The sequence below is a fragment of the Diplodia corticola genome, assembly GCF_001883845.1.
Source record: "Diplodia corticola strain CBS 112549 chromosome Unknown scaffold123, whole genome shotgun sequence".
In the NCBI taxonomy this organism is placed as follows: domain Eukaryota; kingdom Fungi; phylum Ascomycota; class Dothideomycetes; order Botryosphaeriales; family Botryosphaeriaceae; genus Diplodia; species Diplodia corticola.
This window is the reverse complement of record NW_017971602.1, coordinates 1-24,773: the sequence shown is the minus strand read 5'-3', so window position 1 is coordinate 24,773 and position 24,773 is coordinate 1. Positions and strand designations below refer to the sequence as shown.

At 58.0% G+C, this 24,773-nt stretch overlaps 8 protein-coding genes across 8 annotated transcripts; 3 read left to right on the top strand and 5 right to left on the bottom strand.

Moving 5' to 3' along the window:
* Nucleotides 1-93: 93 nt before the first annotated feature.
* BKCO1_1230008 (uncharacterized protein) lies at nt 94-594 on the top strand (the record flags this gene model as incomplete). Its single annotated transcript, XM_020270799.1, has 1 exon — nt 94-594. One exon carries the CDS (start codon nt 94-96, stop codon nt 592-594), a length of 501 nt encoding a protein of 166 aa, XP_020124916.1.
* A 1,185-nt stretch (nt 595-1,779) lies between these two features.
* BKCO1_1230007 (lipase class 3) lies at nt 1,780-4,777 on the bottom strand (the record flags this gene model as incomplete). Its single annotated transcript, XM_020270798.1, has 2 exons — nt 1,780-3,281; nt 3,526-4,777. The coding sequence occupies 2 exons, from the start codon at nt 4,775-4,777 to the stop codon at nt 1,780-1,782; spliced, it is 2,754 nt and encodes a 917-aa protein (XP_020124917.1).
* A 1,328-nt stretch (nt 4,778-6,105) lies between these two features.
* Nucleotides 6,106-7,750, bottom strand: BKCO1_1230006 (camp-dependent protein kinase catalytic subunit; the record flags this gene model as incomplete). Its single annotated transcript, XM_020270797.1, has 4 exons — nt 6,106-6,133; nt 6,197-6,571; nt 6,630-6,883; nt 6,944-7,750. The coding sequence occupies 4 exons, from the start codon at nt 7,748-7,750 to the stop codon at nt 6,106-6,108; spliced, it is 1,464 nt and encodes a 487-aa protein (XP_020124918.1).
* Nucleotides 7,751-9,512: 1,762 nt separating this feature from the next.
* On the bottom strand, nt 9,513-10,811 carry BKCO1_1230005 (glycosyltransferase family 8 protein; the record flags this gene model as incomplete). Its single annotated transcript, XM_020270796.1, has 3 exons — nt 9,513-10,171; nt 10,230-10,688; nt 10,760-10,811. 3 exons carry the CDS (start codon nt 10,809-10,811, stop codon nt 9,513-9,515), a joined length of 1,170 nt encoding a protein of 389 aa, XP_020124919.1.
* A 1,124-nt stretch (nt 10,812-11,935) lies between these two features.
* On the top strand, nt 11,936-12,733 carry BKCO1_1230004 (rna binding protein; the record flags this gene model as incomplete). The annotated part of the gene is made up of 1 exon (XM_020270795.1): nt 11,936-12,733. The coding sequence occupies one exon, from the start codon at nt 11,936-11,938 to the stop codon at nt 12,731-12,733; it is 798 nt and encodes a 265-aa protein (XP_020124920.1).
* Nucleotides 12,734-17,192: 4,459 nt separating this feature from the next.
* On the bottom strand, nt 17,193-18,377 carry BKCO1_1230003 (uncharacterized protein; the record flags this gene model as incomplete). The annotated part of the gene is made up of 5 exons (XM_020270794.1): nt 17,193-17,325; nt 17,377-17,615; nt 17,674-17,918; nt 17,977-18,200; nt 18,256-18,377. The coding sequence occupies 5 exons, from the start codon at nt 18,375-18,377 to the stop codon at nt 17,193-17,195; spliced, it is 963 nt and encodes a 320-aa protein (XP_020124921.1).
* Nucleotides 18,378-20,388: 2,011 nt separating this feature from the next.
* On the bottom strand, nt 20,389-21,191 carry BKCO1_1230002 (gtpase kras; the record flags this gene model as incomplete). The annotated part of the gene is made up of 2 exons (XM_020270793.1): nt 20,389-20,913; nt 20,973-21,191. 2 exons carry the CDS (start codon nt 21,189-21,191, stop codon nt 20,389-20,391), a joined length of 744 nt encoding a protein of 247 aa, XP_020124922.1.
* Nucleotides 21,192-21,671: 480 nt separating this feature from the next.
* BKCO1_1230001 (ser thr protein phosphatase family) lies at nt 21,672-23,515 on the top strand (the record flags this gene model as incomplete). Its single annotated transcript, XM_020270792.1, has 3 exons — nt 21,672-22,605; nt 22,677-23,167; nt 23,255-23,515. 3 exons carry the CDS (start codon nt 21,672-21,674, stop codon nt 23,513-23,515), a joined length of 1,686 nt encoding a protein of 561 aa, XP_020124923.1.
* Between the last annotated feature and the right edge of the window lie 1,258 nt (nt 23,516-24,773).

Here is a 24,773-nt window from a genome sequence, read left to right as displayed (position 1 = left end):
CCCCCTTTCCCATCACCGAGCAGTGCTCTCTCACATAACCATAAAATTAAACGAAGGCTAACACCCACCACAGACTCCACCGTCGGCAAGCTGATGGAAAAAGCCGGCAGCGTCTTCAAGAGCGAAAAGCTCGAAGAAAAGGGTGCCTCCAAGCGCGACGCCGCCGCCGGCACCAGCCACGGCGGCACCGGCAGCTACGGCCGCGACAACAACGACCGTGACTCCGACAGCTACGGCTCCTCGCGCCGCCACGACGATGATACGTTCGGCCGCGGAGCCGGCAGCGACACGTACGGCTCCTCCACCGGCGGTGGTCGTCGCGGCGACGACGACGACACGTTCGGCAGTAGCCGCGGTGGCGGTGGTATCGGTGGTGGTAGCGATTCGTACGGCACCTCTGCTGGTGGTGGCATTGGTGGTGGTCGCGGGGGCGTCGAGGACCGCTACGACGCGACGAATGACCGCGAGAACGAATATGGCCGCACGGCGGCTGATCGGGACGCGGCCGGGTACGGCGGCGGGCTGGGCGGTGGTGACAGCTACGGCAGTGGCGGCGGCCGCGGCGGCGCCGGTGGACGGAGGGATGAGTATTAGATGAGGTTTTTTGGTCGATCAGACGAGATGCTTGGGGAGTAATGGTTTGGGCGGGGGGGTTTTGTCAATCCCGTGAGAATGAAAGTGGACGTGTAAGTCTTTTTCGTTTGATGGAATGAATGATATTGCGTCATCTACAGCAACAGTGAAATTTGCTGCTATGGCTGCAGCTGTGGCTGTGGCTAACTCCTTGACTTGTTTCCCTTGTCGTCTCCTTCATCGCCTCGGATGCGTCTTGGTACATACACTCCTCGCTTGCCGGCGCGGCTTGATAACGTGGGATTCGGATGAGAACGCCGGACCTGTCCCCAAATAAGTTGAACGAGACGCCGAGACACTTTTCAGGGAACCAAGAATGACCAACCATCGCATTGTCCCAGGTCGGAGCAATATATATACGGATACGGGTTCGGACAGTGAACATCTGAAAGCGTGTGGCTTCGCATGTGGCTGTACCTCAGTGAACGGTGGTGATACATCAGCCCATCATAAACATGATACACTCTCTTTCGCGTTACACCGAGCAACTTTCCCCCCGCCGTTGCGCATTCATAGTTGAAACACATACATGGATGTCAGTCAATACAGGAATTCGTGCCATAAAGGAACAGACAAAACGTAAATATCAGAGGACGGCGCCAAACCTCACGCATCTCCCCACCACCACTTCTACCAAGGCCTTCTTCACCCGTACACATTTCATGTACGTAATGTATACATTATGCACTACATGCTCTACCAGAACTCCCCAATTTCGTCTCAACCCAAGCAAGTAGCAGTTTTGAAAAAAGAAACCCTTCAACACCCCTGTCCTCTCATGTTTTCCCCTGACGCCAGAAAGGAATGAAAGACCACAAAAATATATAGGTATATGCAAGTCCCGAGTCCCCTCCGTTCGACCGAGACGGGAAAGAAGGAAAGAAAAAGAAAAGAAAAGAGGACGTACCTACTTCGAACAGACAAGTCAGCACCACCACAACATTCTTACCATCAGTTTCGCTGTTTTTTTTTCTCTTCTCCCCTTTCCTTCATCATAATCGTTGTCGTCGTCTTCGAAGAACCCCGGCGCCGTTTTCTCCAAACGCACACTTTCTTTTCCTCCCTCCCTCCCTCTCCCTCTGTTTCCACACCATCTCCACACCACCACCATCACCCCAAGTCCATCAATCACCCCAAGTCCATCAATCACCCCAACCCCATCCCCCCCGCCGTCACCGCCCTCGTCGCCAGCACCTCGATCCGCCGCGCATACAGCTTCATCATGTGGCACATGGGGTCGCCAAACACGGCCGCCCGCAGCTGCTCGTCCGCCACCGTGCACGCCTCGACGTTGGCCTCGCCGAGCGGGTTGGGCGGCGGCAACTGACCATCGCCACCGCCATTATTCGACCACGTGGTGCCAGAGGCGGTGGCGGCGGCAGGTGAGCGGTCGCGCAGCAAGACCAGTCTGCCGGCGCAGCTGAGGACGCCGGGGGGGACGTTCCATGTGGGCGCAGGAGGGGGAGCGGGCGGAGGAGGTGAGGGATCGTTGGTGGCGGCCGCCGCGGCGGACGACGACCAGCTGTTTGATTTGGTCTTCTTCTTCTTCTTGTCTTTCTTGCCGTTGTTGTTGCTGCTGCCGGGCAGTAGCAGGCTCGTCGAGCTCGCCAGCGCCAGGCTCGACATGCTGGCGAGGCCACCGCCGCCGCCGCCGCCGCCGCCGCTGCCGCCGCCGGACAAGACGCAGTTCCCGCTGCTGCTGCTGTTTTTCCTCCACGACGACGACGTCGATGGCGCGGGCGTCGCGTACAGCCGGAGCATGTTCTTGATGACGTCCTTGTCGGCGCGCACGACGGGGTCGCCTTCGTTGATGAAGCCGAAGAACAAGCTCTTCTTCCACTTGCGCTGGCTCGCGTCATCGCCGCCACCGTGACGATGATGGTGGTGGTGGTTAGTATGCGGCAGGTCCGGCTTCCGCAGCGGCAGCAGGCTGACGGGCGGCGCGCCAAACGTGACGCAGTGCACGCGCTTGAACAGGCGCGTGAGGCTGTTGAGCTCCGACTGCACGGCCTTGCTCTCGGCCATCATGTGCGCGTACAGCAGGGCCGCGACGGCGCCGCCGGCGCTGTGGCCCGTGATCAGCAGCGAGCACGTCGCGCGTTTCGGGTTGCGCTCGAGCAGCTGGCGCAGGCGGGCCGCGACGGGCGCCGCCATCTTGCGCGCGACGTACAGGAAGCCCGAGTGGACGAGGTTGCCGTCGTCGTCGAGGAACCCCTTCGGCGACGTCGGCGCGGGCCGGAAGTTGACGGCCCAGTCCATGAAGCCGGCGCTGCCGCGGATCGCGAAGACGATGGTGTTCATGTCGTCGACCGGCACGCTCTTGATGACCATTGCCTTGGTCCCCTGGCGCCAGTCGGGCTCGACGTGCGTCTCGCTCTCGTCGTCCTCGTGGTTGGGGTCGTTGGGCGACGGGAGCGGCGGTTTGTGGTAGACTTTCTCCGAATACTGGGCCGCGAGGCACAGCAGCGGCCAGGTCGGCATGTACACCTTGAGCGGCGGTAGATGCGGCGGCAACCGCGAGTTTGCGTACAGCCAAACCTTGCTGAAATGGTTGCTGGAAGATGCGACGGCCGCAATGTTCGGGTTGTTGGTACCCTTGGACACATCCAGGGAGCTCTGGTGCGGCTCCGGAGGGTGCTCGTAGATGACTGCACCGGTATCAGCGATATCATTCGTCAATCGCAAGGACTCCGACCTTTCTCCAAAGGCAGCTGAAGTAGATGTCCAGATGAAGATGCAAGTACGAAATCCATACAAATGCATCCAGATCCAGACTTCCACTACCCATAAAATAGAATCAGGTGCATAGAATTCCTTTCTTCCGTCATCCACCGTGACGCCCGCCAAAAAAGAAAAAAAAGAAAAAAAAGAAAAAGAAAAAGAAAAACCTACCAAGCTCCTGCTCGTTCCCGCTAAACACCTCGTCATCGATGGACGTGATGACCTGGTCCAGCTTCGACGAGATGAGATCGCACAGCGCGACCGTGTGCGCCATGTACTGGTTGGTGCGGTCGTGCAGGTTGCTGACCGACCGCGACGCCATCTGCTGGCGCCGCTGCAAGCCGTCGCTCAGGTTCGTCACCGACTGCGACGCCGTCAGCTTCTTCTGCCGGTAGCTCTCGTTGATGCTGCCCAGCGACTGCGACGCCAGCTGGCCCGGCCTCCGCAGCGCCCCGTTCACCCGCGCGTTGAGGCTGGCGCTGCTGGTGCGGCCGGCGGCGGCGGCGGCGGAGCCTTGCGGCGGCTGCGGCGGTGGCGGTGGGGTTGCTACTACCGGTGGTGCATGTGCATGTGCATGTAGTGCAGGTGGTGCTTGCGCGACGGCGACGGCCTGTTGCTGCTGCTCTTGAAACTGCTGCTGCTGCATCGGCGGGGATGGCTGCGGCGGCCCCCAATGAGGCACGACATGCGGGGAGGGGGGAGGCTGCTGCTGCGCGCCCCATTGGCCGGGCATTTGCGGGGGCGACGGCTGATAGGCCAAGGACGTCTGCGATGCGTTGAGGTCTTGAGAATGGTAATAATAATGAGGAGGAGGGGGGCAATGAGGAGGGGGACCGGCCGGGCTCGGGTTTGCGTGATACATGGGCGGCGGGGACGGCGGGATCTGGGGCTGCGCTCCTGGTCCTGGTCCTGGTCCTCCTCCTCCTGCTCCTGGAGCTGGCGACGACCACGATACGGGTGGCGGCGATGAGTGATTAGACGCGGCGGCCGACGGCGGGGAGACCATCACCATGGGCGGCGACGGCTGCGTTTCGACGAGCGTGAGCGTCGTCTGAGAGGGATGGTAGTAGCCGCCGCCATGTTGGGCCGTGGGTGGATAGGCATCGAGACGAGGCGATGATCCCGGCGGCGCGAGAGAATAAGGTCCGGGCCGGTATGGCAATTCGAGCTGCGGCTGGTGGTGCGGGCCCTGCGAGGAGGAAGGCCGGGACAGCGGCGGCGGCGGCGGCGGCGGCGGAAGAGCGGCGGGCTGCGAATGCGAAGCGTGGTGCAGTCGTTGTGCGGGTGCAGGAACGGGGTTGCTATTTTGGGCGGTCTGGTGGTGATGGTGATGTTGCTGCTGGTGCTGAGGACCGCCTCCTCCCGGGGCGTGGGCGGGCTCCTTCCGCCGCTTGCTGGTCTTGCCAAACCACAGCACCGTCATGTTGGCATTGCAAGGAGACTGCGCAGGCAGTCGGAGGAGAGCCCGTAAAACTCCTGGTCTTCCCTGCGCGGCAGAAGCGTCGTGCGAGGCAGGAGGCGAAGAGGCTGATGACTCGGGGGCCAAGCCTCAATTCTCCCAGCCCTGCTAGTGCCGCCGATGATGCCACGGGCGATGTCGATGCGGCCCCCAGCCATGACGATAGCTGCCGATCTAGGACGCAACGACAGTGCTACAATGCCATCTTCAGCCCGCCGCGAACGCCGCTGCGGCACCTCAGCAGCAGTCAAGCTCCAGAGAAACGCTTCCCGAGCAAGCGCCGCGCAATGCCCAGCCAAGCTTCCGCCGTGCGTCCAGGTAGCTAATTGCCCACAGCCACACTACTCCCTGCCTGCTCCACGCACGCTCTTATCCCCGTCACCTCCCCCCCAATTGCTGCATCTGTGGCTCCGCTCTACCACCGCCTATTCGCTGCTACAAATCGCCCGGCTTGCCCAACCCCCCTCCTCGTCAGCCTCGCTCAAGCAGCAGCCGACCCGCGCACGAACGCACGTATTCCTTACAGGGTCGCCCTTCGACGGTCAACTGGCCGCAGGCTGAACAAATCGGGAATCCGCTATTACCTCGTAAATGCTCGGGTTTCACCTTGATTCGCCGGCCGCGTACTGCCGCACGCCCTGCATCGGGCAAGTCGTCACCCACGCACGTGACTGGGTCTGACCCAAGATGCCGGGTGATGTGATGATGATGATGATGATAATAATAATAATAAGCTCGAATGCCACTCGCGGCTCGGGAGTCTCGTCTGGAGCTTCGGCCCAAGGCGTCGTTTTTGGAACTTTTTTAGTTGCTCGAGTAATGCTAAAACTGCCCCCTACTCCATCCCGTCTTCTCTCCAACGTACAAATCGGCAGTCAGATGCAGCCAGCCAGCCATGCGCCCGGTACTCTCCCAATGCCCCCGGTTTCCCCCCTTGCTGATGACACCAGCCGCCGTCATTCCTACTCCCAAGTAACATGTGTGCCCTAACACTAACATGCGTGCCAGCATGGGACAGCAGGGCCATGATAACCAACCTGTTGAAGCCTCCTACCTTTCCCGCCAACACGCCCAAGAAATCAAGATCAAACTAAAGATGCTTCACGCGGCGTCGCTTCGTCAAGAAGTCGCCCACTGTGCAGGGGCTAACACACCTGCCCGTATTGCGCGTGCTTGTCTGCACCTGAAGCTCGTCTGCTGCCATTGGCCCCGCAGGCAGCAGGGCTGCGAGCTCAATACGCTCCATGCCCTCAAGTGCCGCGCACTGCCAGAGGCCTGAATCAAATAATACACTAAAACTCCTGGAACAAAGTACCGTGTCTGCCGCTCGTTAGCACAAAAAGCCAAAAGAAACCAAAAAAAAAAAATACGGGAAGAACGTACGGATCGTCGCCGGTCGCTCCGTAGGCTTCCGTCTCCTCGGGGTACTTGTCGAACTGACTGGCATCGCCAGCACCTGCCCGGACCGGGGGAACATATGGCGCGTCAATGTCTTTCTTGGCCAGCCTCTCCCAGGTGACCTCTGCGAACCACGGGTGGTTCATGACATCCTTCGACCCTCCGTGGAGGTTGCCCAAACGCTTCGTGAGGTCGGGCGTGATGAGCTTCTGCAGCAGGTCTTGCGCGTCGGGATGCACGTATGGCGGGTACTTGACGCGACCCTTCAGGATGTTCTCGTAGATCTTCATTGGCGATCCGCCGTCCCAGAATGGAGTAAAACCGCACAGCATTTCGAAGATGAGGATGCCGAGTGACCACCTGCCTTTTCTTAGCTCATCCGCCTTTCTCCCGGCAATCGAGAGAGGGGCAAACTCACCAGTCAACAGACTTGTTGTAACCCTTGGATGCGACCACTTCCGGCGCAAGGTAATCGGGCGTTCCGCAAAGCGTCCAGGTAATGTCGGGCACTTCTTTCGCGAAGCCGAAATCCGTGATTTTAAGATGGCCGTGCCGATCCAACAGCAGGTTCTCGGGCTTGAGGTCGCGGTAGATGATGTTCTGCGAGTGGAGGTAGTCGAGCGCTAGCGTCACTTCGGCGGCGTAGAACTTGGCGACGGGGTTGGGGAAGCGCTGCGGCTCACGTTAGCTCGAACCCGAGATGGGGGCCGATGGAGACAGGTGGCGCCATACCTGTGACTTTCGTAGTAGGCTGAACAGCTCACCGCCCTCGACGAAGTCCATGACCATGTACAGGTTCTTGCAGTCCTGGAAGGTGCCCCAGAGCGTGATGAGGAAGGGGTGCTTGACCTTCTGCAGCATGCGGCGCTCGTCGTTTGTGTGCTCGACCTGCTTCATCTTGACGACCTGAGCCTTCTTCAGGACCTTGATGGCGTAGAAGCGCTGGTTGTGCTTGGACTGCACGAGGTGCACGCGACCGAAGGAGCCGGTGCCGAGTGTTCTTTGTATGGCAAAATCAGTGAGGGTGTATTTACCCTTGGTGGTGCGGACCGAGGCCGTCGCGGCCTGCTGACTGCCGGCAGGGGTCACTGCGCTGCCGTTTTGGGCCATTGTTTTCTCCTGGGCATTATTGAAGGAGCGCGATGCTTCGGTACCGTTGGCGGGGTTGATGAGATTCTGTATGCTCGGGAGGTTGTGCGTCTGCTGCGGCTGGGGGCTGTACGGCTGCGGGCTCTGGGAGTTTGTTTGCGGGGTCGCGTACTGCTGCGCGTAGGGCTGAGAGGAGTTCATAGGTTCAGCGGGGCGGGTGTTCTGCGTCAGCGAGTCCTGGGGAGCGTGGCCAGACGTGTGCGAGGCCGAGGCTTGCGGCGAGAGCGATGCGTGCTGTTGCTGGTGGTCGGAGCCGGTCTTGGAGACGGTGGGGGTGATGGCCGAATGGGTGTCCTTTTCCTTGACGGGGGAAGACGGGGCGGCGTCGAGGTCCCGAGAACCAGACGAGTCCTTCGTCCTCTTTTTTTTCAAGAAGCCTAGAGTCGGCATGAAGTATGCGCCGCGATCGAACCCAGGGCAATTGGAATTCCCTGCCCAGCCTGAGGAGCTGCCCGGGGAGGAGCCGTAACCCAAAGGTGCTGCAAGGTGGATCTGGCGCCGATCCTAGTCGCGGTCAGCCGGCTGCGGTGCGGGGATGCGTGGGCAGGCGGCGGGCTGGGCGAGTATAAAGCAGGCGGGCGGCGCTGCAATGCTGGTGAGGCGGAGGCGCAGCGCTCGCTGCGATGGGATGCGTGCTGGGGCGCGGGCTCGCTCGCACGCACGCACGACGCGGGCCGGTTGGGCAAGGGAGCAGAGGGGCCCAGGCCGGGGGGCGGTCGAGACAGGAATGCCCGACGGCGGCGGCAGAACAACACGCAGTCGGACGGCGAGGTCGTGAGGGCAGGGGCGGTGTTGGTGCGGCAGGCCTCGGGACGCGAGTGAGGATAGGGAGTGGTCGACGGGGGCGCCGCGGCGGGGGGGAGGGGAGGAGGATTGGAGAAGGCAGCTACTCTGCGAGAGGGAGGGGCGAGCGGGCTGCTGCGCTGGTCGACTGCTGGAGGGCGAGCGTAAGGGAATAGTGCGTAGGTCAAGCACCTGGAACCGGCCACCACGGCCACGCCTGGAGCCGCGCCCGTAATTCGCCTGCCCCTAGGCTCGAAGCGGAGGGATCTGCCACGGGAGGTCGCTTTGGGGATCGACGCTCGCTCTTGCACGGCCTGCGCATCGAGAGTATCGCAGTCGCCAATCGCCCGCGCAGGCTAATAATACGCAAGAGCGCCGCCTGCAACGGCGTGCTCTTCGCACCCGCAGCGCCCTCCGCCAGCTGCGAGCCCGCGGCCAAAAGCCAAAGCCAGAGCCCGCCAACCGCAGCCGCTGTGCCGCGCCCTCACCCGCACACGCTCGCACGCCCGCACGCCCGCCCTGGCTTGCCCGTCCCGCTGCGCTCCGCTCCCACTGGTCTTTAGCCTGCGTCACGACGTCACCCGCAGTCAAAGGGCCTGCAATCCGCCGCCCGCCGCAGACAAAGAAGCACCTGCCCGAGGACGCGCCCAAGGCCTGCCAAGCTGGCCGCAACGACTCCGGCCGCCAAGCCAGCATCCAGCATCCCGCAACCCAGCAGCCCAGCAGCCCGGCCGCCCAGCAGCAGTCGCCCGCGCCGCGCCGCCTGTCCTGTCGCCGCTGGCCGTCGCCCGCCCAATGCCCCCGGCCGGGCCCCAGACGCCTGCTGGCGGTGAAGGCAGGCGCGCTGCCATTGCGGCCAGGGCGAGCAGCCGGCGGCCTGAAATGAGACAGGGTGAGACAGCAAACAGACGGCCTTTGAGGCCTGCTCCCAAACAGGCACTCGCTCCAAGTCGTTGCGCACGGGGCGGTCGATGCGTCTCCGAGCAACGAGATTGACTTCGAGAGGCGCTGGCCGTGCGCCAGCCTGCCTCTTTGTCGGGCACACTAGCCGCTGCGCGCCGGCGTGATTTACTGTTGACGTGCTGCTGCTTCATGTGAAGGGCCCATGACGGGACGCAACCGGCCCTGCACACAACGGCTTTGAGACCTCTCCCTCCGCTCGCCCAGCGCCGGATCAAGCGAGCCCAACCCATTTGACAATCAAAGAGCCGTCATGCAGCCTGGCATTGCGAAGCTGTACTTGATTACCTAGATCAATTTGCCCGCTATTTCGGTTGCGCAGCCCCAATCCATCCTGACGCCGAATCCTGATCCCATATTTTGCGCCTTGCATTGCACAGAGTCATAAACATCGTAATCTGCCCCGCCGTCAGAGCTCCTCCGGCGCCACGGCCTCGCGATATCTGGCTTCGTCCGTTGCGGCCGCAACCTTGGGCTTGCTGGGCATCAGCAGATCGAGTCCGCAGACGTCCATTCTGCTCCCTCGGAACTTGAAATACAGCTTCTCCCACACCCACCTGGGCTCATCCTCTTTCGGCCGCAGCTGCACCATCTGACCGTATGGCACGTCATACTCGGGTCCAGGCAGCTCGGGATCGGCTAGACGCACGTACGCCGTGGTAGACAGGAATTGCGTCGAGTTGAAAGATTCGGGATCATCGAGCGTCCGCAGCTCCGAGGACTCGTAGTATAGCGTTGTTTCGGACTCGGCCGTCGGCGGCAGCAGAGATGTCGAGGCGTCGAAAATCTTCTGGAACAGCTTTGTGTCGCTAACGTCGGCCTCGCTGAGCGCGGCTGACAGTTTCCTAAAGGTGGACAAGGACGGTTGTAGGAGCATGAAGTCGGTTGATATCCGGGATGCGGTAGGGTCCTCTGGCAAGGCGGCAAGCCTCCGAGAAGCCGCAAAAGCTAGGAGGGCATCCATAGCCAGCGAGTCGATGATTATACCGGATGGAGCAAGGTAGAGCAGTCGATCGAAGTCGATTAGAGAAAAGAAGCTGGCGAGGGAATACCTCGGACGAGTCGAGTCTGGGAAGAGTGCAGCGTCAGTGACATGGACACGACTTTTAGAATTGGCATGACATACCTCCGTCGCCCTTGATGACAGGGTCAACAGGCCTAAGAACCACTCTGTATCTCCTCGCAGCGGCCCTCAACAGTCTCCTGCTGGTTTCAAGGTAGGGATCGTCGTCCTCTTCATCCTCGATCCAGGCCCTCGGGAAAAGCAGGACCCTGCTGGCGGGGCTCTTTTCTCGATGCAGCTCCGCGAACTGCATGACGGCGGTGCAGACATCGCGGTGATGCGTCACCAGCTGCACATATCCCAGTTTTCTCCAGTCCACCTGTGTCTCTGCTATGAACTTCTCATGGGCGGGGTCGCGGGACCCCAGCACTCTCGCCAGCCTGGCGTTTGGGTTGAAGGGCTCCTCAGGCACGGGTGCTTTGGGTTGGGGCAGGCGGGGCTTGATGGCTTCCTGGATGCCGCGGACCGTCTGCTGCTGGAGGATGTAGCCAGAGAGGAAAAGCAGGAAAGTGAAGATGAATACTGCAAGGCAGGTTAGGACACTCCAGAGATTGACCGCTTGGCTTGTGCGACCACAGCGCAGCACGGCGTACCTATGGAAGACGATATGGCCATGGAGACCTGGCCGCCTGTGAGCATCACCATGGTTCACGACGCGGTGGAGCTGATGCGCAGCAGATTGACGCGTCTGTGTGTCAGTTGCGCGTGCGGGCAGCAGCTGGGCGCGCCATCGTCATCGTCGCCGCCCGACGCAATCCTTGGACACGCGGTGGTTGCGCCGGGCAACGCGACTTATCGATACAGGGATTGCCTCGGCCGGCCATGGTGCGTGCAAACAGGCGGGTTCTGTGTATAATGCGGCGCGCTTATACGGCTCAGCTAGCCGAGGGCGCGACTCGCCGCAGCGGTCACAGCGGTCACAGCTGCCAGCCGTGCTTTCTGCTTTCTGTGCTTGCGGCATTTCCAGCGGACGTTTGAACGGCGGATCATCTACCGTCGTCTCCACGATCATCACACCCATCTCCGCAACCAGTTACTCAGGGGCGCGGCCCCAAAAAATGCCAGCTCTTCACCCTGAGCCGCGACCGGTCACCTGCCAGCGCAGCAGATGCACCGCACCTGTGTTCTCGCGCCCGCCGAAGCCGCGATAAAAGGGGCTTGGTGCAACCCGGATCTCGATTGTGCTCGGAATCATCCGGCCGTCGCTGGGCCTGGCGATATCAGCCCAAAAATAGGCCGCTCTTATTGGCAGCAGCGACTGAGATTAACGAGCCAGTAGAATGATGATCGTGGCGCAATTCTAATTGAACTCTCGTAGCCGCCACCCAGATTTGATGCCTCAGGCAGAACAGAGTCCATCATCAGCCCTACGGCGCTTGGCGCCTGTCACCGCCCGGGGCCCGTGCCAAAGCTGCGCTTCACCACCTGCAAGCTCACCACCGAAGCTTTTTTTGCGCCACCGCCCACTCCACGCTCGCTCACGCCCCAATTCCCCCAGCACTGACGCATCAACCGCCGTGGCTCCCCCCGCTCTACCGAACCACAGCCAACGGGCACATCCCTCGCCTTGCACCGCCTCTCGCACAGCCTAGCGCAACACAACCGCAACCCACCTCACCCGCCGCGTACTCGCCTTCACACCCTCCACAGGCCCGCGGGGCAAGAGCAACGAACCCACACCACCGCCACCACTCCCGCCCACCCACACCCCACGCAGATCAAACCAGAAAAGAAAAAAGGGAAAAGAAAAAAGAAAAAAAAAGGAAACCATGTCAACCCACCAAGCCGACGCCAAAGCGCTCCTCGACGACCGCGGCTACAGCGGCGCGCTGATCCGCGGGCAGAACCCGGCGCTGCTCTTCGAAAAGGCCGTCCGCGACCGCATCACCGAGTCGTACTACTGGAAGGAGCAGTGCTTCGGCCTCAACGCCGCCACCCTGTGCGACCGCGCCGCCGAGCTCGCCTTCGTCGGCGGCACCTACGGCGGCCTCGGCAAGCCGACCCCGTTCCTGTGTCTGGCGTTCAAGCTGCTGCAGCTGGTGCCGGAGAAGGAGATTATCTTGGCGTATTTGAATTGGCCGGGGGATGAGGGGGATGAGGGGGACGGGGAGGGGGACGGGGAGGAGGAGGATGAGAGTAGAGCGCCTGGCGTGAAGGGCGAGTTCAAGTATTTGAGGGCGTTGGCGGCGTTTTATATCCGCTTGGCGTGGGAGCCGGTGGAGATTTATAAGACGTTGGAGCCGTTGTTGGCGGATTATCGGAAGCTGAAGAGGAGGATGAGGGACGGGTTTGTCTTGACGTTTGTGGATCAGTTCGTGGATGATTTGCTCACCAAGGATCGCGTGTGCGCGACGAGTTTGTGGAAGATGCCGGCGAGGACGTTGCTGGAGGATTTGGATTTGCTGGATCCGAGGGAGAGCCCGTTGGGAGATGAGGTCGAGCGGTTGGATGAGGATGAGGATGAGGATATGGAGAATGGTAGGGACAGGGATAGGGACGAGAGAGAAGAGAGCGGAGAGATTGAGGACCGGAGCCGCAGAGGGAGCAGGTCCCCGACTGAGGATTAAATGAAGGCCTCCATTCACACGACTTTTGATACCCGATCACTGCATTACAAAGGAAAATGCTACCATAATGTTTTCCTTTTCCTTTTCCGCAAAATTGTTTCAGTCTGATTCGTCATAAGACTGTATCGTGTGCATGCATGCCATGCGCATTGTCATTGACGATTCGGGGCGAAACTGTTCTCTGAGGCTCGCGATATCTACAAGTGTAGAGGCTGCCCCCATGCAGAAGAGGTGGGTTGCATAATGGAAACCTACGACGTATACGCCAATCTCTTGAAGCGGGGCCCGCCCATGCACAGAGCGCTATTGCCGACCCAACAATCCTTCAGCTCGCAAGACAGTGAAGAACTGGCCCTTGAGCTGCTTGACATGCTCAAAAGTCTTCAAGACAAGTCACGCTCGAAGTTGCAAAGCATTCGTCTAGCCATCAAGTCCTACATACAGAAGGACAAAGTGGATGACATGCAGAAGCGCCTCTCAATGCTTTGGCAACAGATTGCCCTGCACCTTCGGAACAGCAGCATGTACGCCCCGGTGCTTTTTTCTTTTTCTTTGTTTCTTTTTTATCTGCATACTGACTCATGATAGGCTCCAGTTGCAATCTGTCAAGCAAGGAGTATCAACTACATTAAATTTCCTTGCAGGATATTCAAATATCCCGAGGACTTGAACAGGGATGACGTTGCGTGTTACGTCCAGGACAGTTTGTCAACAGCCGTGGCGCGAGGCTACCCAATGACACCTTTCAGCAGCCTAATAGATGATATTACTCTTGAGATCATCGCCAAAGCGCAAGGTGTCTTCCTCTGGGTTGCCCTGGCGATCAGGTCCCTGAAAAACAGCCTTGGTAATTGGGACAGGCCATGCTTCGGAAGCGGCTTCATTCATTTATATCTGAACTCTCGGAAGTTTTCACGCATATCCTCAACCAAGTCGAGACAGTATACAAAACCAAAATCCCATGCTTGTCCAAAGTTGCGCTGGAACGTTCGCAGCCGCTAAACTGCCTGCATGGTCGTTCTTGCTTGAAGACGTCGGGCTAGCCCTCAACAGTCGTCCAAATCAATTGAGCATTGTTGGGTTTCAAGAACGATGGATTCTAGCTGAAAGACGTCCAAAAGCCTGTTGTAAAAGCCTTGTCGAAGTTCAGGTCGGCACCTTCAGCACAGCAACAGCCAACACCGACAGCATCTCGACAGCTGGCTTCAACATTACTACAACGGCCATCCCGCGACCGATGGCGCCCGACCCAGTACTTTGTCTCACATCACACCTTTCATGATTTTCTTTTTGAAGACAGATCCTGGCACCTGGGAACGTGGCTTGCCTGCAGAATTTTGTTCTCATAAGTATGCAGCTTCGGCGCTAGTGGGTGAACTCAGAATGATCCACTGGCCGGAAACAGCGGACATCTGGATGAAGACATCATCGGCCAGGCGTATCATTCACTTACTGACAAAACATACGCTTTGGGCACCAACACACCGTCGTGCCCTCGTTGGATCTGCTGAAAACTGCCGTAAGTTGAGGGCTATTGAGTTAGTTAAGACACAAAGCCGCCAGAGGTCTCATCAGTTCTGACTCCCTCGGTCATAAGCTACTAATACGGCTTTGCATGATGTGCGCGGGAGCGGCAGAATCGATACCATCGTGTGGCCCCCCCACTTGCCGTTGATCTGTTTATCCAGAGCCTTGTGGGATATTACTACGATAGTATCGGGGATCAGAGCCGAATTATTTATCTCGCAAACGCGTCTTTCTATGGTCCTTATGAAGAACCCCAGTGAGTTATGAGAGATTATGGCTCTTCCTACTTAATGTGGCTGAGTTCTTACCCTACAGTCAACCTGTCTGCTGATTCGCACCACGAAGCGGATTTCTACAGTTCACTCTTCAGTATCTAAGAATGAACATGGTTAGAGCCGTAACATAGTAGTGTCGGACCCTTCTCTGTCTGTACGGGCGTCAGCGAGCATCTATCGCCACTGACCTGCTCGAGTATTGCATCAAGGAAGAGATAGACCAACAATCATCCCAACTGGTCGACTAGCCTCCGCAAAAACCCCGCGGTGTTCTGTAAGGCAGACGGAACAGCGAACGCCCCATCAGTGTTTCCATGGGCCTGGCAATCGACAGAACCGCTAGTCTACACGAACAGCACTCTTGTCGTACAGTCGATCTGGACTGAAGAAGAACCGGATGAGCCCGTTACAAACTCGACATTCACAGCTACAGGACATGCACCATAATTGTGCATCAAATTTCGGCAAAGCTCGGTGAAAATGGGCTACTTTAAGAAGAGTTAATATCGAGCTCCATAAGCGCGCTGCACGGCTTACCCGACGATTGGGGCCCCGACGATTCCACCGGTGAATACTTTACACTGAACAACCTCGACTGGCTCAGGAGATAGTGAGAAGAGAAGCTTTCGCTTTTGGTCGTGGCTGTGGGGGGAGGTCATTGCTTTCGGTTATGGTTGTTTTCATCAAGAGAAAATGCACTGGCTTCTTCGCACCATTGTAGAGGGTTTGGCCTCAACGAGAGTACGTCTACACCTTAAGTCCACGCTGTGAATCCACTCATTCAACAACAACAACAGCGTGGTCTGCCACCGTGTCGATTTTATAGAACTGAAAATCAAGGAAGTCATCCGGGCACGGGTGCCATAACATCTCTCAGCTCTGTGCATGCAACTCGGCCTTAAAAACACAGGGGTCGCGTTGGACGTGCTAGCTGCGCCCACAGGGGAATCGGAGCTGCAGAAGCCGAGCTCATGCGGCGCAGAAGCCTACATAAGTGAGTGAAACACACTGCAACCACCTGCCCGGGTAGAATCTCACTCTCAAGTCGGTCTCCTTTGCCGCGTTCCCCCAAACAGTCAGCATTTTGTCCTCCATCTCGAAGGACAACCACGCCTCAGCCAACGGAGAACCCTGCGCCCCGCCACATCGAGGCTGAGGAGGTATGAGGGTACTAGCCGCGTGCTCGGGACAACATCGACAGCTTGATCCTTCGAGCAGGTACCCAACGAGACGGGACCCTACATACGAGTCTGCCCTGTGCGTCTCCGCTCCACATGCGATTCCCCCGCTCACGCTCTCACATCACAACCCCTTGTAACCGCCATGCGAGACAACGACGAAGCTATTTGAAAACACTCCAAGGCCGAACACGTCGTCATGAAGTTCTTCGACCACCAACTATGAGTATGAGAACGGTCGTCGGTACCGCAGGTACAGAGAAGACAGTTCGGGTACAGAGGAATCCCCGTCAATGAGCCCATTCCGCCGGCTGCTGATGACTTTGTTGTCGTAGGATATTTCAAGCTTCTGCCACGAGCTCTTTCATCACATGAACCATAGTGCGGAGGTCTTCAGGCAGGCTTACTGATGTAGGTGTGGGTCGGTGCGCGGGAATTTGTGCTTGAGGAGGTATTTGAGGGAGATGGGGGAGGGGGATGTGGGGGATGGGGGTGGAGGCGAGTCTGGAACTTGGAGGGTTGGGTGAGGGATGCAGGGTTCAAGGGGTTGGGTGGAGAGGTTTGTGTTTCCGGTTGGGGCGTGGGCGAGGGATGGGTTTTTGGTGAGGTTAATTTCCATTTCTTTTTTGGGGTGGTGCGTGGGGAGGGAGAATGGGAGATTGGGGAACTGGGATGCTGACGTGGGGTGTTGCAGAAACTGGTTGGGTTATTTAACTCGGCGAGTTTCGCGGATGTGTTGGAGGGGTTCTCGAATCTCGATGCGCATCTTGACTGGGCTTCGGGGAAGAAGAAAGAGCTGGAGGTACGTGTGGCTGAGTTGAGGAAAGGGCTGAAGAACAGGGCTATACATCTGCATAACGACATGGAGGTACGTTTAGGCTGAAGTGATTGATGGCTTGGTTGACCGGAATTGCTGTGTCTATGGGCGGAAGCCGTTGGACGTCGAGTAACGCCTTTCTTATACCAACGCTTCGGGAAATATCTTCAAGAGAAGGACACAGCCACCCTTCAAATTGTGCGTACTGTACAAATACCCTGGGTCGTGGACTGCAGGGCTCGCGATTGATCTGATTGACAAGCGCAATCGGGGTCCGATGGTCCGATTGCAATCCAAGAGGGGTCTTCAGGTTAATCAATCAATCGGCTAAGATTGCGCTTGGATTGATTGATAGATTGACAAACGCTTGTCAAGCATTTATACGTCATAATTCTACTATAATAGGCTTAGTTCTTACTCTAAAGAGAGCTGAAGGTCTATATAAAAAGAATAACGTATAAATGCTTGACAAGCGCTTGTCAATCTATCAATCAATCCAAGCGCAAGCGGTCCGCTTGCAATCGGGGGTGGTAAGCCCGATTGCAAGCTCAAGCGCTTGCGCTTGAAACCCCTGTCAATCGGGTCTCTATGGCCGCTTGCAATCCGATTGCTTGATAGATTGACAATCCGCTTGCGCTTGCTGCGAGCCCTGTCGTGGACGGTCATTGTACCGTAGCGGATGTGAAGATGGTGGAGGTCACAGTGATCGCAGCAGTTGCCGTGGGTGATGCAGCAGAAGTAGCTGTATTCTGAGCAAAGTCGCCGCTTAGAAAGACCACAAGAACAGCGGCGTAGCTATGGACTGTCAGCGGTATCAGGTTTCGTCAGAGATGTACGGCTACTTACGCAGCCGTTGTAGCAAAGACTTCCTGTCGTCTTGCGTTTGTGAGCAGCGCCAGCGATCCGGCAAAGGCTAGTGTGAATCCGCACAGCATTCCGAGCCGAGCATGCTGGGACTCGACAAAGTAGAGCCCGAGAACTGCGCCGATCAAGAAGATTGCTGCCAGGATGGAGCTTATTGCGCTTACCACTCTTTCAACAGATTGGTGTCTGACGTAGTCAACATACCGGCCGTTAACTTTCTCCTGGGGAATGTTAGTCAATAGTCATTTGTCCATCTCCAAAGAAGACGTGGAAACTTACCCGGAAAAGAAAGGCAAGTCTGCCTTCGAACAGTCGTGTAAGTCGGTCCGGTTCAGGAAGCTTTCTCAGAGCGCAGAGATCCTGCTCATTCTCAATCAAGTGCTTACTCAGCCCATCAGTGATCATGGCCTCTGGTGAGTTTCTCCACCCATCGTCCTTAGCAAAGACGTTACGTGTAGCTTTCAGTGCTCGGCGTTCTGGAGAAGCCAAGGACAGGGCTTGTTCAAATCGTATGAGCGCTTCGTCTGGGATTTATTAACAATCACAAACGGCAGTGAGCAAAGTGGGAGTAGATGAGCGTACGGTATTCTTGAACCTTTCTTCTGATCTGAAGTACCAGGTTTCGGATATCCGCGGCTTTATTATCGCCCCCGTCCGCAGCCATATTCAGAGCATCCCAGTCTCGGAGATATGGGCGTGTCAGGGTATCGAGATCGCATTCTTCTTCTAGGCCATCGAGTCGGGCCTGAAGTGCGCCAAGTTCGTTCTCGAGGTAAAGGAGGCTTCGTGCGGCAGTTCGGTCAAATCTGCGATAAATGGTGCCGGCTTTTGTCAGGGTCGTCGACCAGGAAGGCTGCAAACCGTGGATAGCCGTCGGGATATTCCCTCCACGATCTCTGCACTCTAGTCGAGCCATGCGTCTTGCTACCCTCTTCCATCTCATTCAATGACTGTACTTGCGTAGAGTTTCTTGCTTGATCCATTTGAACGAGTTTTACCGGCGGCTTGAAGCTACGTGTTGATATCTGTCAGTTCGGAAATGGCGGGGGGCGACTGGGCTGATAACAGGCGCAGGAGCGCTGCCGTAAATCAGGTTTGCTGCCCAGCCAAGCCAATCGCGAGAGTGTGGGAATCACTCAGTGAGACAAGGCTTGACCGATTCCCTGCACAGCCTACTCACGAGGCAGACATGTGGTGTTCGCCTCGCTCAGATCTCGCATAGAGAGGCGAAGCGCCCTGTGTGGAATCGGTCGCAGAAAATAAGTCCAACTTCGTTGAATAAGTATATTTCGCGATCCTGGCCTCGGCATCTGGCCACGACCATTGGAGATCAACGAAACGGACGAAGTACATCTCTAGAGTGGAAAAGGCAATCGGGCCATACATCGGACGCGAAGCGGAGGAACAGTGGCGAGCTTGCGGCATGCATATGCAGGGCATGGTCAGCTTCGCGGATCATTGCTCGTTGACTGTCCGTGCGAGCTAGTGATAATCTCTCAGCAGCCTCATGCCTGCGGCTTCCGTCAGGTCATACAAAAATCCGCCAAAATTTCCAAAGTGTTCATGATGCCACACAACCACGATCCCCCTTCGCTTGCTGACTTGGCCATCATGGTCACAGTCAAGCAGGGCAGGCTAGAGACGCGAGCCAGATTGGCCATCCAGAACCTCAAACACGCCCTTTCATCTCGAAAACGTCAGTCATCACATTCCCCCCGTCCGACTTGACTTTGACAAAAATCCACCACCCATCAGCAGCAAAGCTCTCGTCATCAGCAGCAAAGCTCTCGTCTTGGTTGCACACAAAGCAGTCGTCACATCAGACGGACAGCGCAAATACCATAGCCCCCTCAAGCCTGCGCAACGCGATGACCACCACCACCGTCACCCCGTCAAGTCCATCAAACCAGTCGTCGGAATACCCGCCCGAATCGGAAAGTCACGTGACCGTCATACCCCAAGTTGCGCGGGGAACGGCTGCAGGGATCAGCATCAGCCTCGGCACGGACCAACCGGAGCCACACCAGCAGCCCTGCGACGCCCCCACAAGCCGCGCCGCAGACGCCGCCGGGCCGGCCTAGGTAGCTAACCAACGCCAACACGATCCTTCTCCGCTGCAGGGCGCGCGCCGGAAAGGTTAAAACGTTGTCCGCATCCTTCTTGACGGCGGTGGCTCGTCGTTGCTGGTTTTTCGTTGCCGAACGTTCTTGTGTTTGATTTACCTACTCTTTTCGTTGATGCTGTGTTGGACGTACGGCGCGTTGGGCTGGCGCTGGAGGACATCTGGCATTTTTTTTCTCCTTTCCTTTTCTTTGCACTTTCCCGAGCCAGTTGGAGTTTTTGAGGGAGGGTATCATGAGACTTTTTTGTTTTTGTTCGCTAGGAGCTAGCTTTTTATGGAAGTGAAGGAGGGGGAAAAAGATACGAGAGAAAGGACAATAATACCTCCAAAGAAAACCGCCATCTTTCGCCGCCCTTTCATCCCATTCCTATACATACATAGAACATTAACCTTGTCTGTTGAGCGTTATACCACAAATGTACTCCTCCTATATACCCTGCTTGGATTCCATGTAACATAAAGTAGATAAACAGTATTGACCGTGGCCTCGCCACAAGCCCAACCAACCCCCCAAGAGTCATCCTTTCATTAAAACGAGACGTGCATGTTCCATTCGTGTGAGTTTCTGAAATGGCTTCGGATCAACCGGGAAAAAGGAAGCTTTGCCATCGATCCCCACGTGCCTTCTCCGGAAAAGGATGGTTACACAAGTGTCGATTAGGTACAGCGCTTGCTCGGCCCGACATGTGGCACTGTCGTGTGGATGGCGGGGCTGGCGTCTGGTCTTTTTTTGCGAGATCCTGCTGAAAAACAATTGCGTCTGCCAAGTTTGGGGGGTATCAACGCTCAACGCTTGCAGACGGAGAGAACAACGAGAAATAAGAGAGACAAAAACGGAAAAGGGTGGGGCTGAGACAAAACCGCCGGCAACTTCACTTGCCCTGCAGCTTGCGCTTCAGCTTCTTGAACAGGTCGTCCGGCTCCTTCTGCCTCTCCTTTTTCGACGTGACGATGCGCTCGGCCATGCCGCCGAACGCATCGTCGATGCCCTGCTCGGTGAGCGCCGACGTCTCAAAGTAGGGAATGCCGCGCTCGCGGGCGAAAGTGGCGCCTCGCTGCAGGTTGGCGAATTGCTCCTCGGGCAGTTCCAGGTCGACCTTGTTGGCGACGACGACGACGGGCAGCGTCTTGCGGCCCTTGGTGTCGCGGAACTGGGCGGCGATGAAGTTGAAGACGTTGATGATGGCGTCGACGCTCTCGCTCGAGGTCGGGGCGAAGACCAGCATGACGCCATCGGCCTGGCCGATCTGGTGGGCGGCGACGGCCGTCTCCATGTGCACGGAGAAGGTGTCGTTGATGGACAGCATGTAGTCGTCGCCGTTGCTGAGGCAGACGCGCTTGGAGCCGCTGATGCGGTCGCCCGGACTGAAGCGGAAGTGCGTATGTCCGTAGGCATACTATTGGACAGGGGTCAGCCGATTACTGAGGGGCCAGGACGAGGTGGAGCGCGCAGTACCTTTTTGACGAGCTCCGACTTGCCCACGCCCTGCGAGCCCATGACGGTGATCTTGAGGTTGTCGCGCATGCGGTTGGGGTTGGCGGGGACGTCATTGTCGGTCGCGGCGTGCGGCTGCGGCGTGGGCGACGACACGCTCTCGATGCTCAGCTGGCCCTCGCGCGACGACAGGCTGCGCAGGCTGGAGACGGTGGAGCCGGTGCTGTGTTTGCTCTTCATCTTGGAGAGGCTGTGCGGGGCGCGTGGCGAGTCCATGCAGAACCAGCTCCCAGGCAGAAGGAAGAGCGGCGGCGGCGGCGAGAGGCCTGAGGCGGTGGGGGAGGAGAGCAGCCGGCGTTGGGCTGACCGTCAGGCACGCAGGCTGACAGGCACGGGGCTGGAGGGCGCTGCCAGTGGTCCGACAGCGCGCGCTGCGGCTTGGCGCCGCCTCGCGATGGCGCGCCCTTGCTGGCCCAGCGCCCTAGGCCGCCGCGACGACCGCGGCTCTGCTGGGCCACGCTACTCCCCGCGTGCAAAGCCAAACCGCACCTCTGCACCGCTGCCCGGCTAGCCATCGCGACACGCAGTGACGCAGGGAGCCTGGTGGGTACCCGCTCTCGCCCGCGGCCGATCGACATCTCCTTCGCTGCCGGCGCTTGCCTGTTCCGGAAAGGCCCGGCGGTGTCGCTGCCCTGTCGCTGCCCTGCCGCCTCCGTGCACATGGCTTCCAGAAGGAGTCGCACGCCTGAGGGTGACGACAGCTTCACCGAGCGCCGCCGCGACTCCCGCCTGCCAGTGCCCTCCGCCGCCCCGTCCCCGGATCACCACCCAAGAGCCCAGCCTGCCGCCGCCCTCAGCACGCCCCCGCCCCCGCTGCCACATCATTCGCTCTCTCCTGCACCGCCGGCACGCGCTTCCGATGTTGCCCTAGGACAGGCATCCTCCAGCTACAACCGACCCACTGCGACAAGACACCAGCCCTCGCGCTACCGCCCCTCCAACAAAAAGCCGTTCCACCCGCATCCGTCGCCCGCGCCTTCTCGCCGTCCCTCGATTACCACCGGCTCCGCGTCCGCCGCCCTTGCTTCCGCCTACTCGCCGCCTCCCTTCGACTACAGATACATGGCGACCCCGGGCACCAATGGCCTCTTCAAGGAGTACGAAGTGACCAGCGAGGACGAGCTCCCGCTCCACCGCACCCGCGGCGACAGTCGCAACTGGCAGCAGCAGCGCCCGCTCATAGACAACGTCACGAACCAGTGGCGCAAGGACGCCAGCGACGACGACGACGACGACGACGACGACTTCTACTACCGCGACAAACAAAACTGGTACACTCCCGCGCTAGTGACCCTGATCGCCGCCCAGCGCATCCCACGACGCATCCAGCGCGCCATTTTCACCGTTGTCGCTTCGATAATCTTCATGGCCGTCTCGTGGAAGTGGTTGTTGGGACCCTACTGGGCCGAGCAAAACAGCCTCAGCAACGCCCTGGTTGGCCCCCAGAAATACGGCTATTTTGGCGCCAATGCCCGCCCCGCCTTCACCGACATGGTCCAAGTCAAGACCCTCGACCCCAGCCTGCTTCCCACGTCCTCCGCCGACAGCCAACGTCTCGTCGTCGTGGGAGACGTGCATGGCTGCAAGTCTGAGCGTGCGTTTTCCCCAAACTTCTAAAAATAGCATCCACAAAACCCTGACTGACATCATCTCCCCCTCTTGCAGTGGTCGAGCTACTGAACAAGATCAACTTCCGCCCCGCCGCCGATCACCTCGTCCTCACCGGCGACATCATCGCCAAGGGCCCCGACTCCAAGGGCGTCGTCGACTTCGCCCGCGACGTGCGCGCGTCGTGCGTGCGCGGCAACCACGAGGACCGCATGCTGCTCTCGCGCAAGGCGATGCGGGTGGCCGAGCAGGACATGACGGCCAACTCGCACCTCGGCGAGGACGAGGCCCGCAACGGCGGGAACAGGAAGGACAAGGCGCTCGCCAAGCAGTTCGACGCCAAGCAGATCGAGTGGCTCGAGCAGTGCCCCGTCATCCTCAAGGTCGGCCAGATCAAGGGCATGGGCGAGGTGCTCGTCGCCCACGCCGGCCTCGTCCCCGGCGTCGACCTCGACAGGCAGGACCCGTTTCAGGTGATGAACATGCGCTCCATGGATCTGGACACCAAGGTGCCGAGTGCCGAGCGCGACGGGACTCCCTGGTGGAAGGTAAGAGGATTTTTTTTTCTCCCTCGCGGTGTCATTCATCTCTCTGTGCTCATGAATCAATCTAACCGTTCTGTTTCTCGCACACAGTACTGGAACTACTACATGCGCTTCCTGCCCGAGGCCGAGCGCAGCACCGTCATCTACGGCCACGACGCCAAGACGGGCCTCAAGATAAAAGAGTTCACCAAGGGCCTCGACTCCAGCTGCGTCCGGGGCGGCAAGCTCACCGCCCTCGTCATCGAGGCCGACCGCAAGGGCGGCCCCGCGAAGCAGAGCCTCGTCCACGTCAAGTGCGGGGACTACACGGACAAATCAGACGCCGGCGATGAGAAGAAGAAGAAGAGATGATTTTTTTTTCTCCCTCACCCCCTTGTCCTGTCCTGTCCTGTCTGATACCGAATGGATGGTTTTATTGGGGGTTTTTTTTTTTCTTTTCCAATCCGGCTCTCGACATTCCTATGAATTTGTCATATCTGCACAGCATAAGCCTTGCGTGAAGAAGGTTATATTTCTCCCTGCCTGCTTGCCTGCACGCGGACAACCCCTATATACTACTGGTTTTTTTCTTTTCTTGTTTGGTTTTTGGTTTCTTGGTTTTTTTTTTCCTCCTCCTCCTGGCTAATATTGGAGAGACTCGTTTCATGGTCATGGTGTTAAGAACGAGGGGTATGCAAGGGAATGAATTTCTTTTTTTTTTGCGGCTACGACGAGTTTTTTTGCCGTCATCATCATCATCATCATCATCAATTGAGTCGGAGGGAGGGAGGAGGGAACGAAGGAAGGGTTGGCATTCGGATCTGTGTATTGTTGTTGGCTGGGGTTTGTTTTGGGCATTGAATACGAAGCAGAAGAAAGCGTGGGGTGTATCGAGTGAAAGAAAACTTGTTTCTTTTCAATCCTTACTCAAGTTGTTGTTGTGGATGTTCGGTCTAGTTTAAGTGCAATGTTTTGGTATAGTACGTACGTACCTCCGTACGTACTTGCTTGGGAAAGAGAGAGAGAGGAGTTATAATTAAGTTAGTCTCTGCTCAGAAAGAGCCGGCGTGTCCTTTCCTGGATCGTTGGATATAGCGATCGTTTTACAGCCTCTCATCCCCCCACAATATCCCCCCTCTTGCATCACATTACGTGCATGGTCCTGAGTACTTACAATAAGCGTTGAAATAATGGTATATGTGTGCGCACTTCTTCTCCTGAAAAAAAAAAAAACAAGGTCAGTGGCGTGTAGTATGTATGTATGAGAGAGATAGATGGATGAGCCTTTCAAAACCGTAGAGATTCCACGTCCGGCTTAATTGACCAACCAACCAACACGAATTCATCCATTGTTCCTTCTCTCCCCGCAGCGTCGTCGTCAATCATCCTCCAACGAAATGCATTGTGAACGTCTTTGAAATTTTTCGGGTATCATACGGCGTATCTATCATGCAAACCACCACCGCCACCGTACCACTCACTCTCCCAACCCTTCCTTCCACCCCCTCAGCACGAGGAAAGGAGTGGAAACAGGAAGAAAAGGAAAAAGGAAAACCCTTCCCCCCACCCCCTTGATCGATCCCCCACGCCACGCCACGCCACGCCACGCCACCACAACACGCACGCCCCC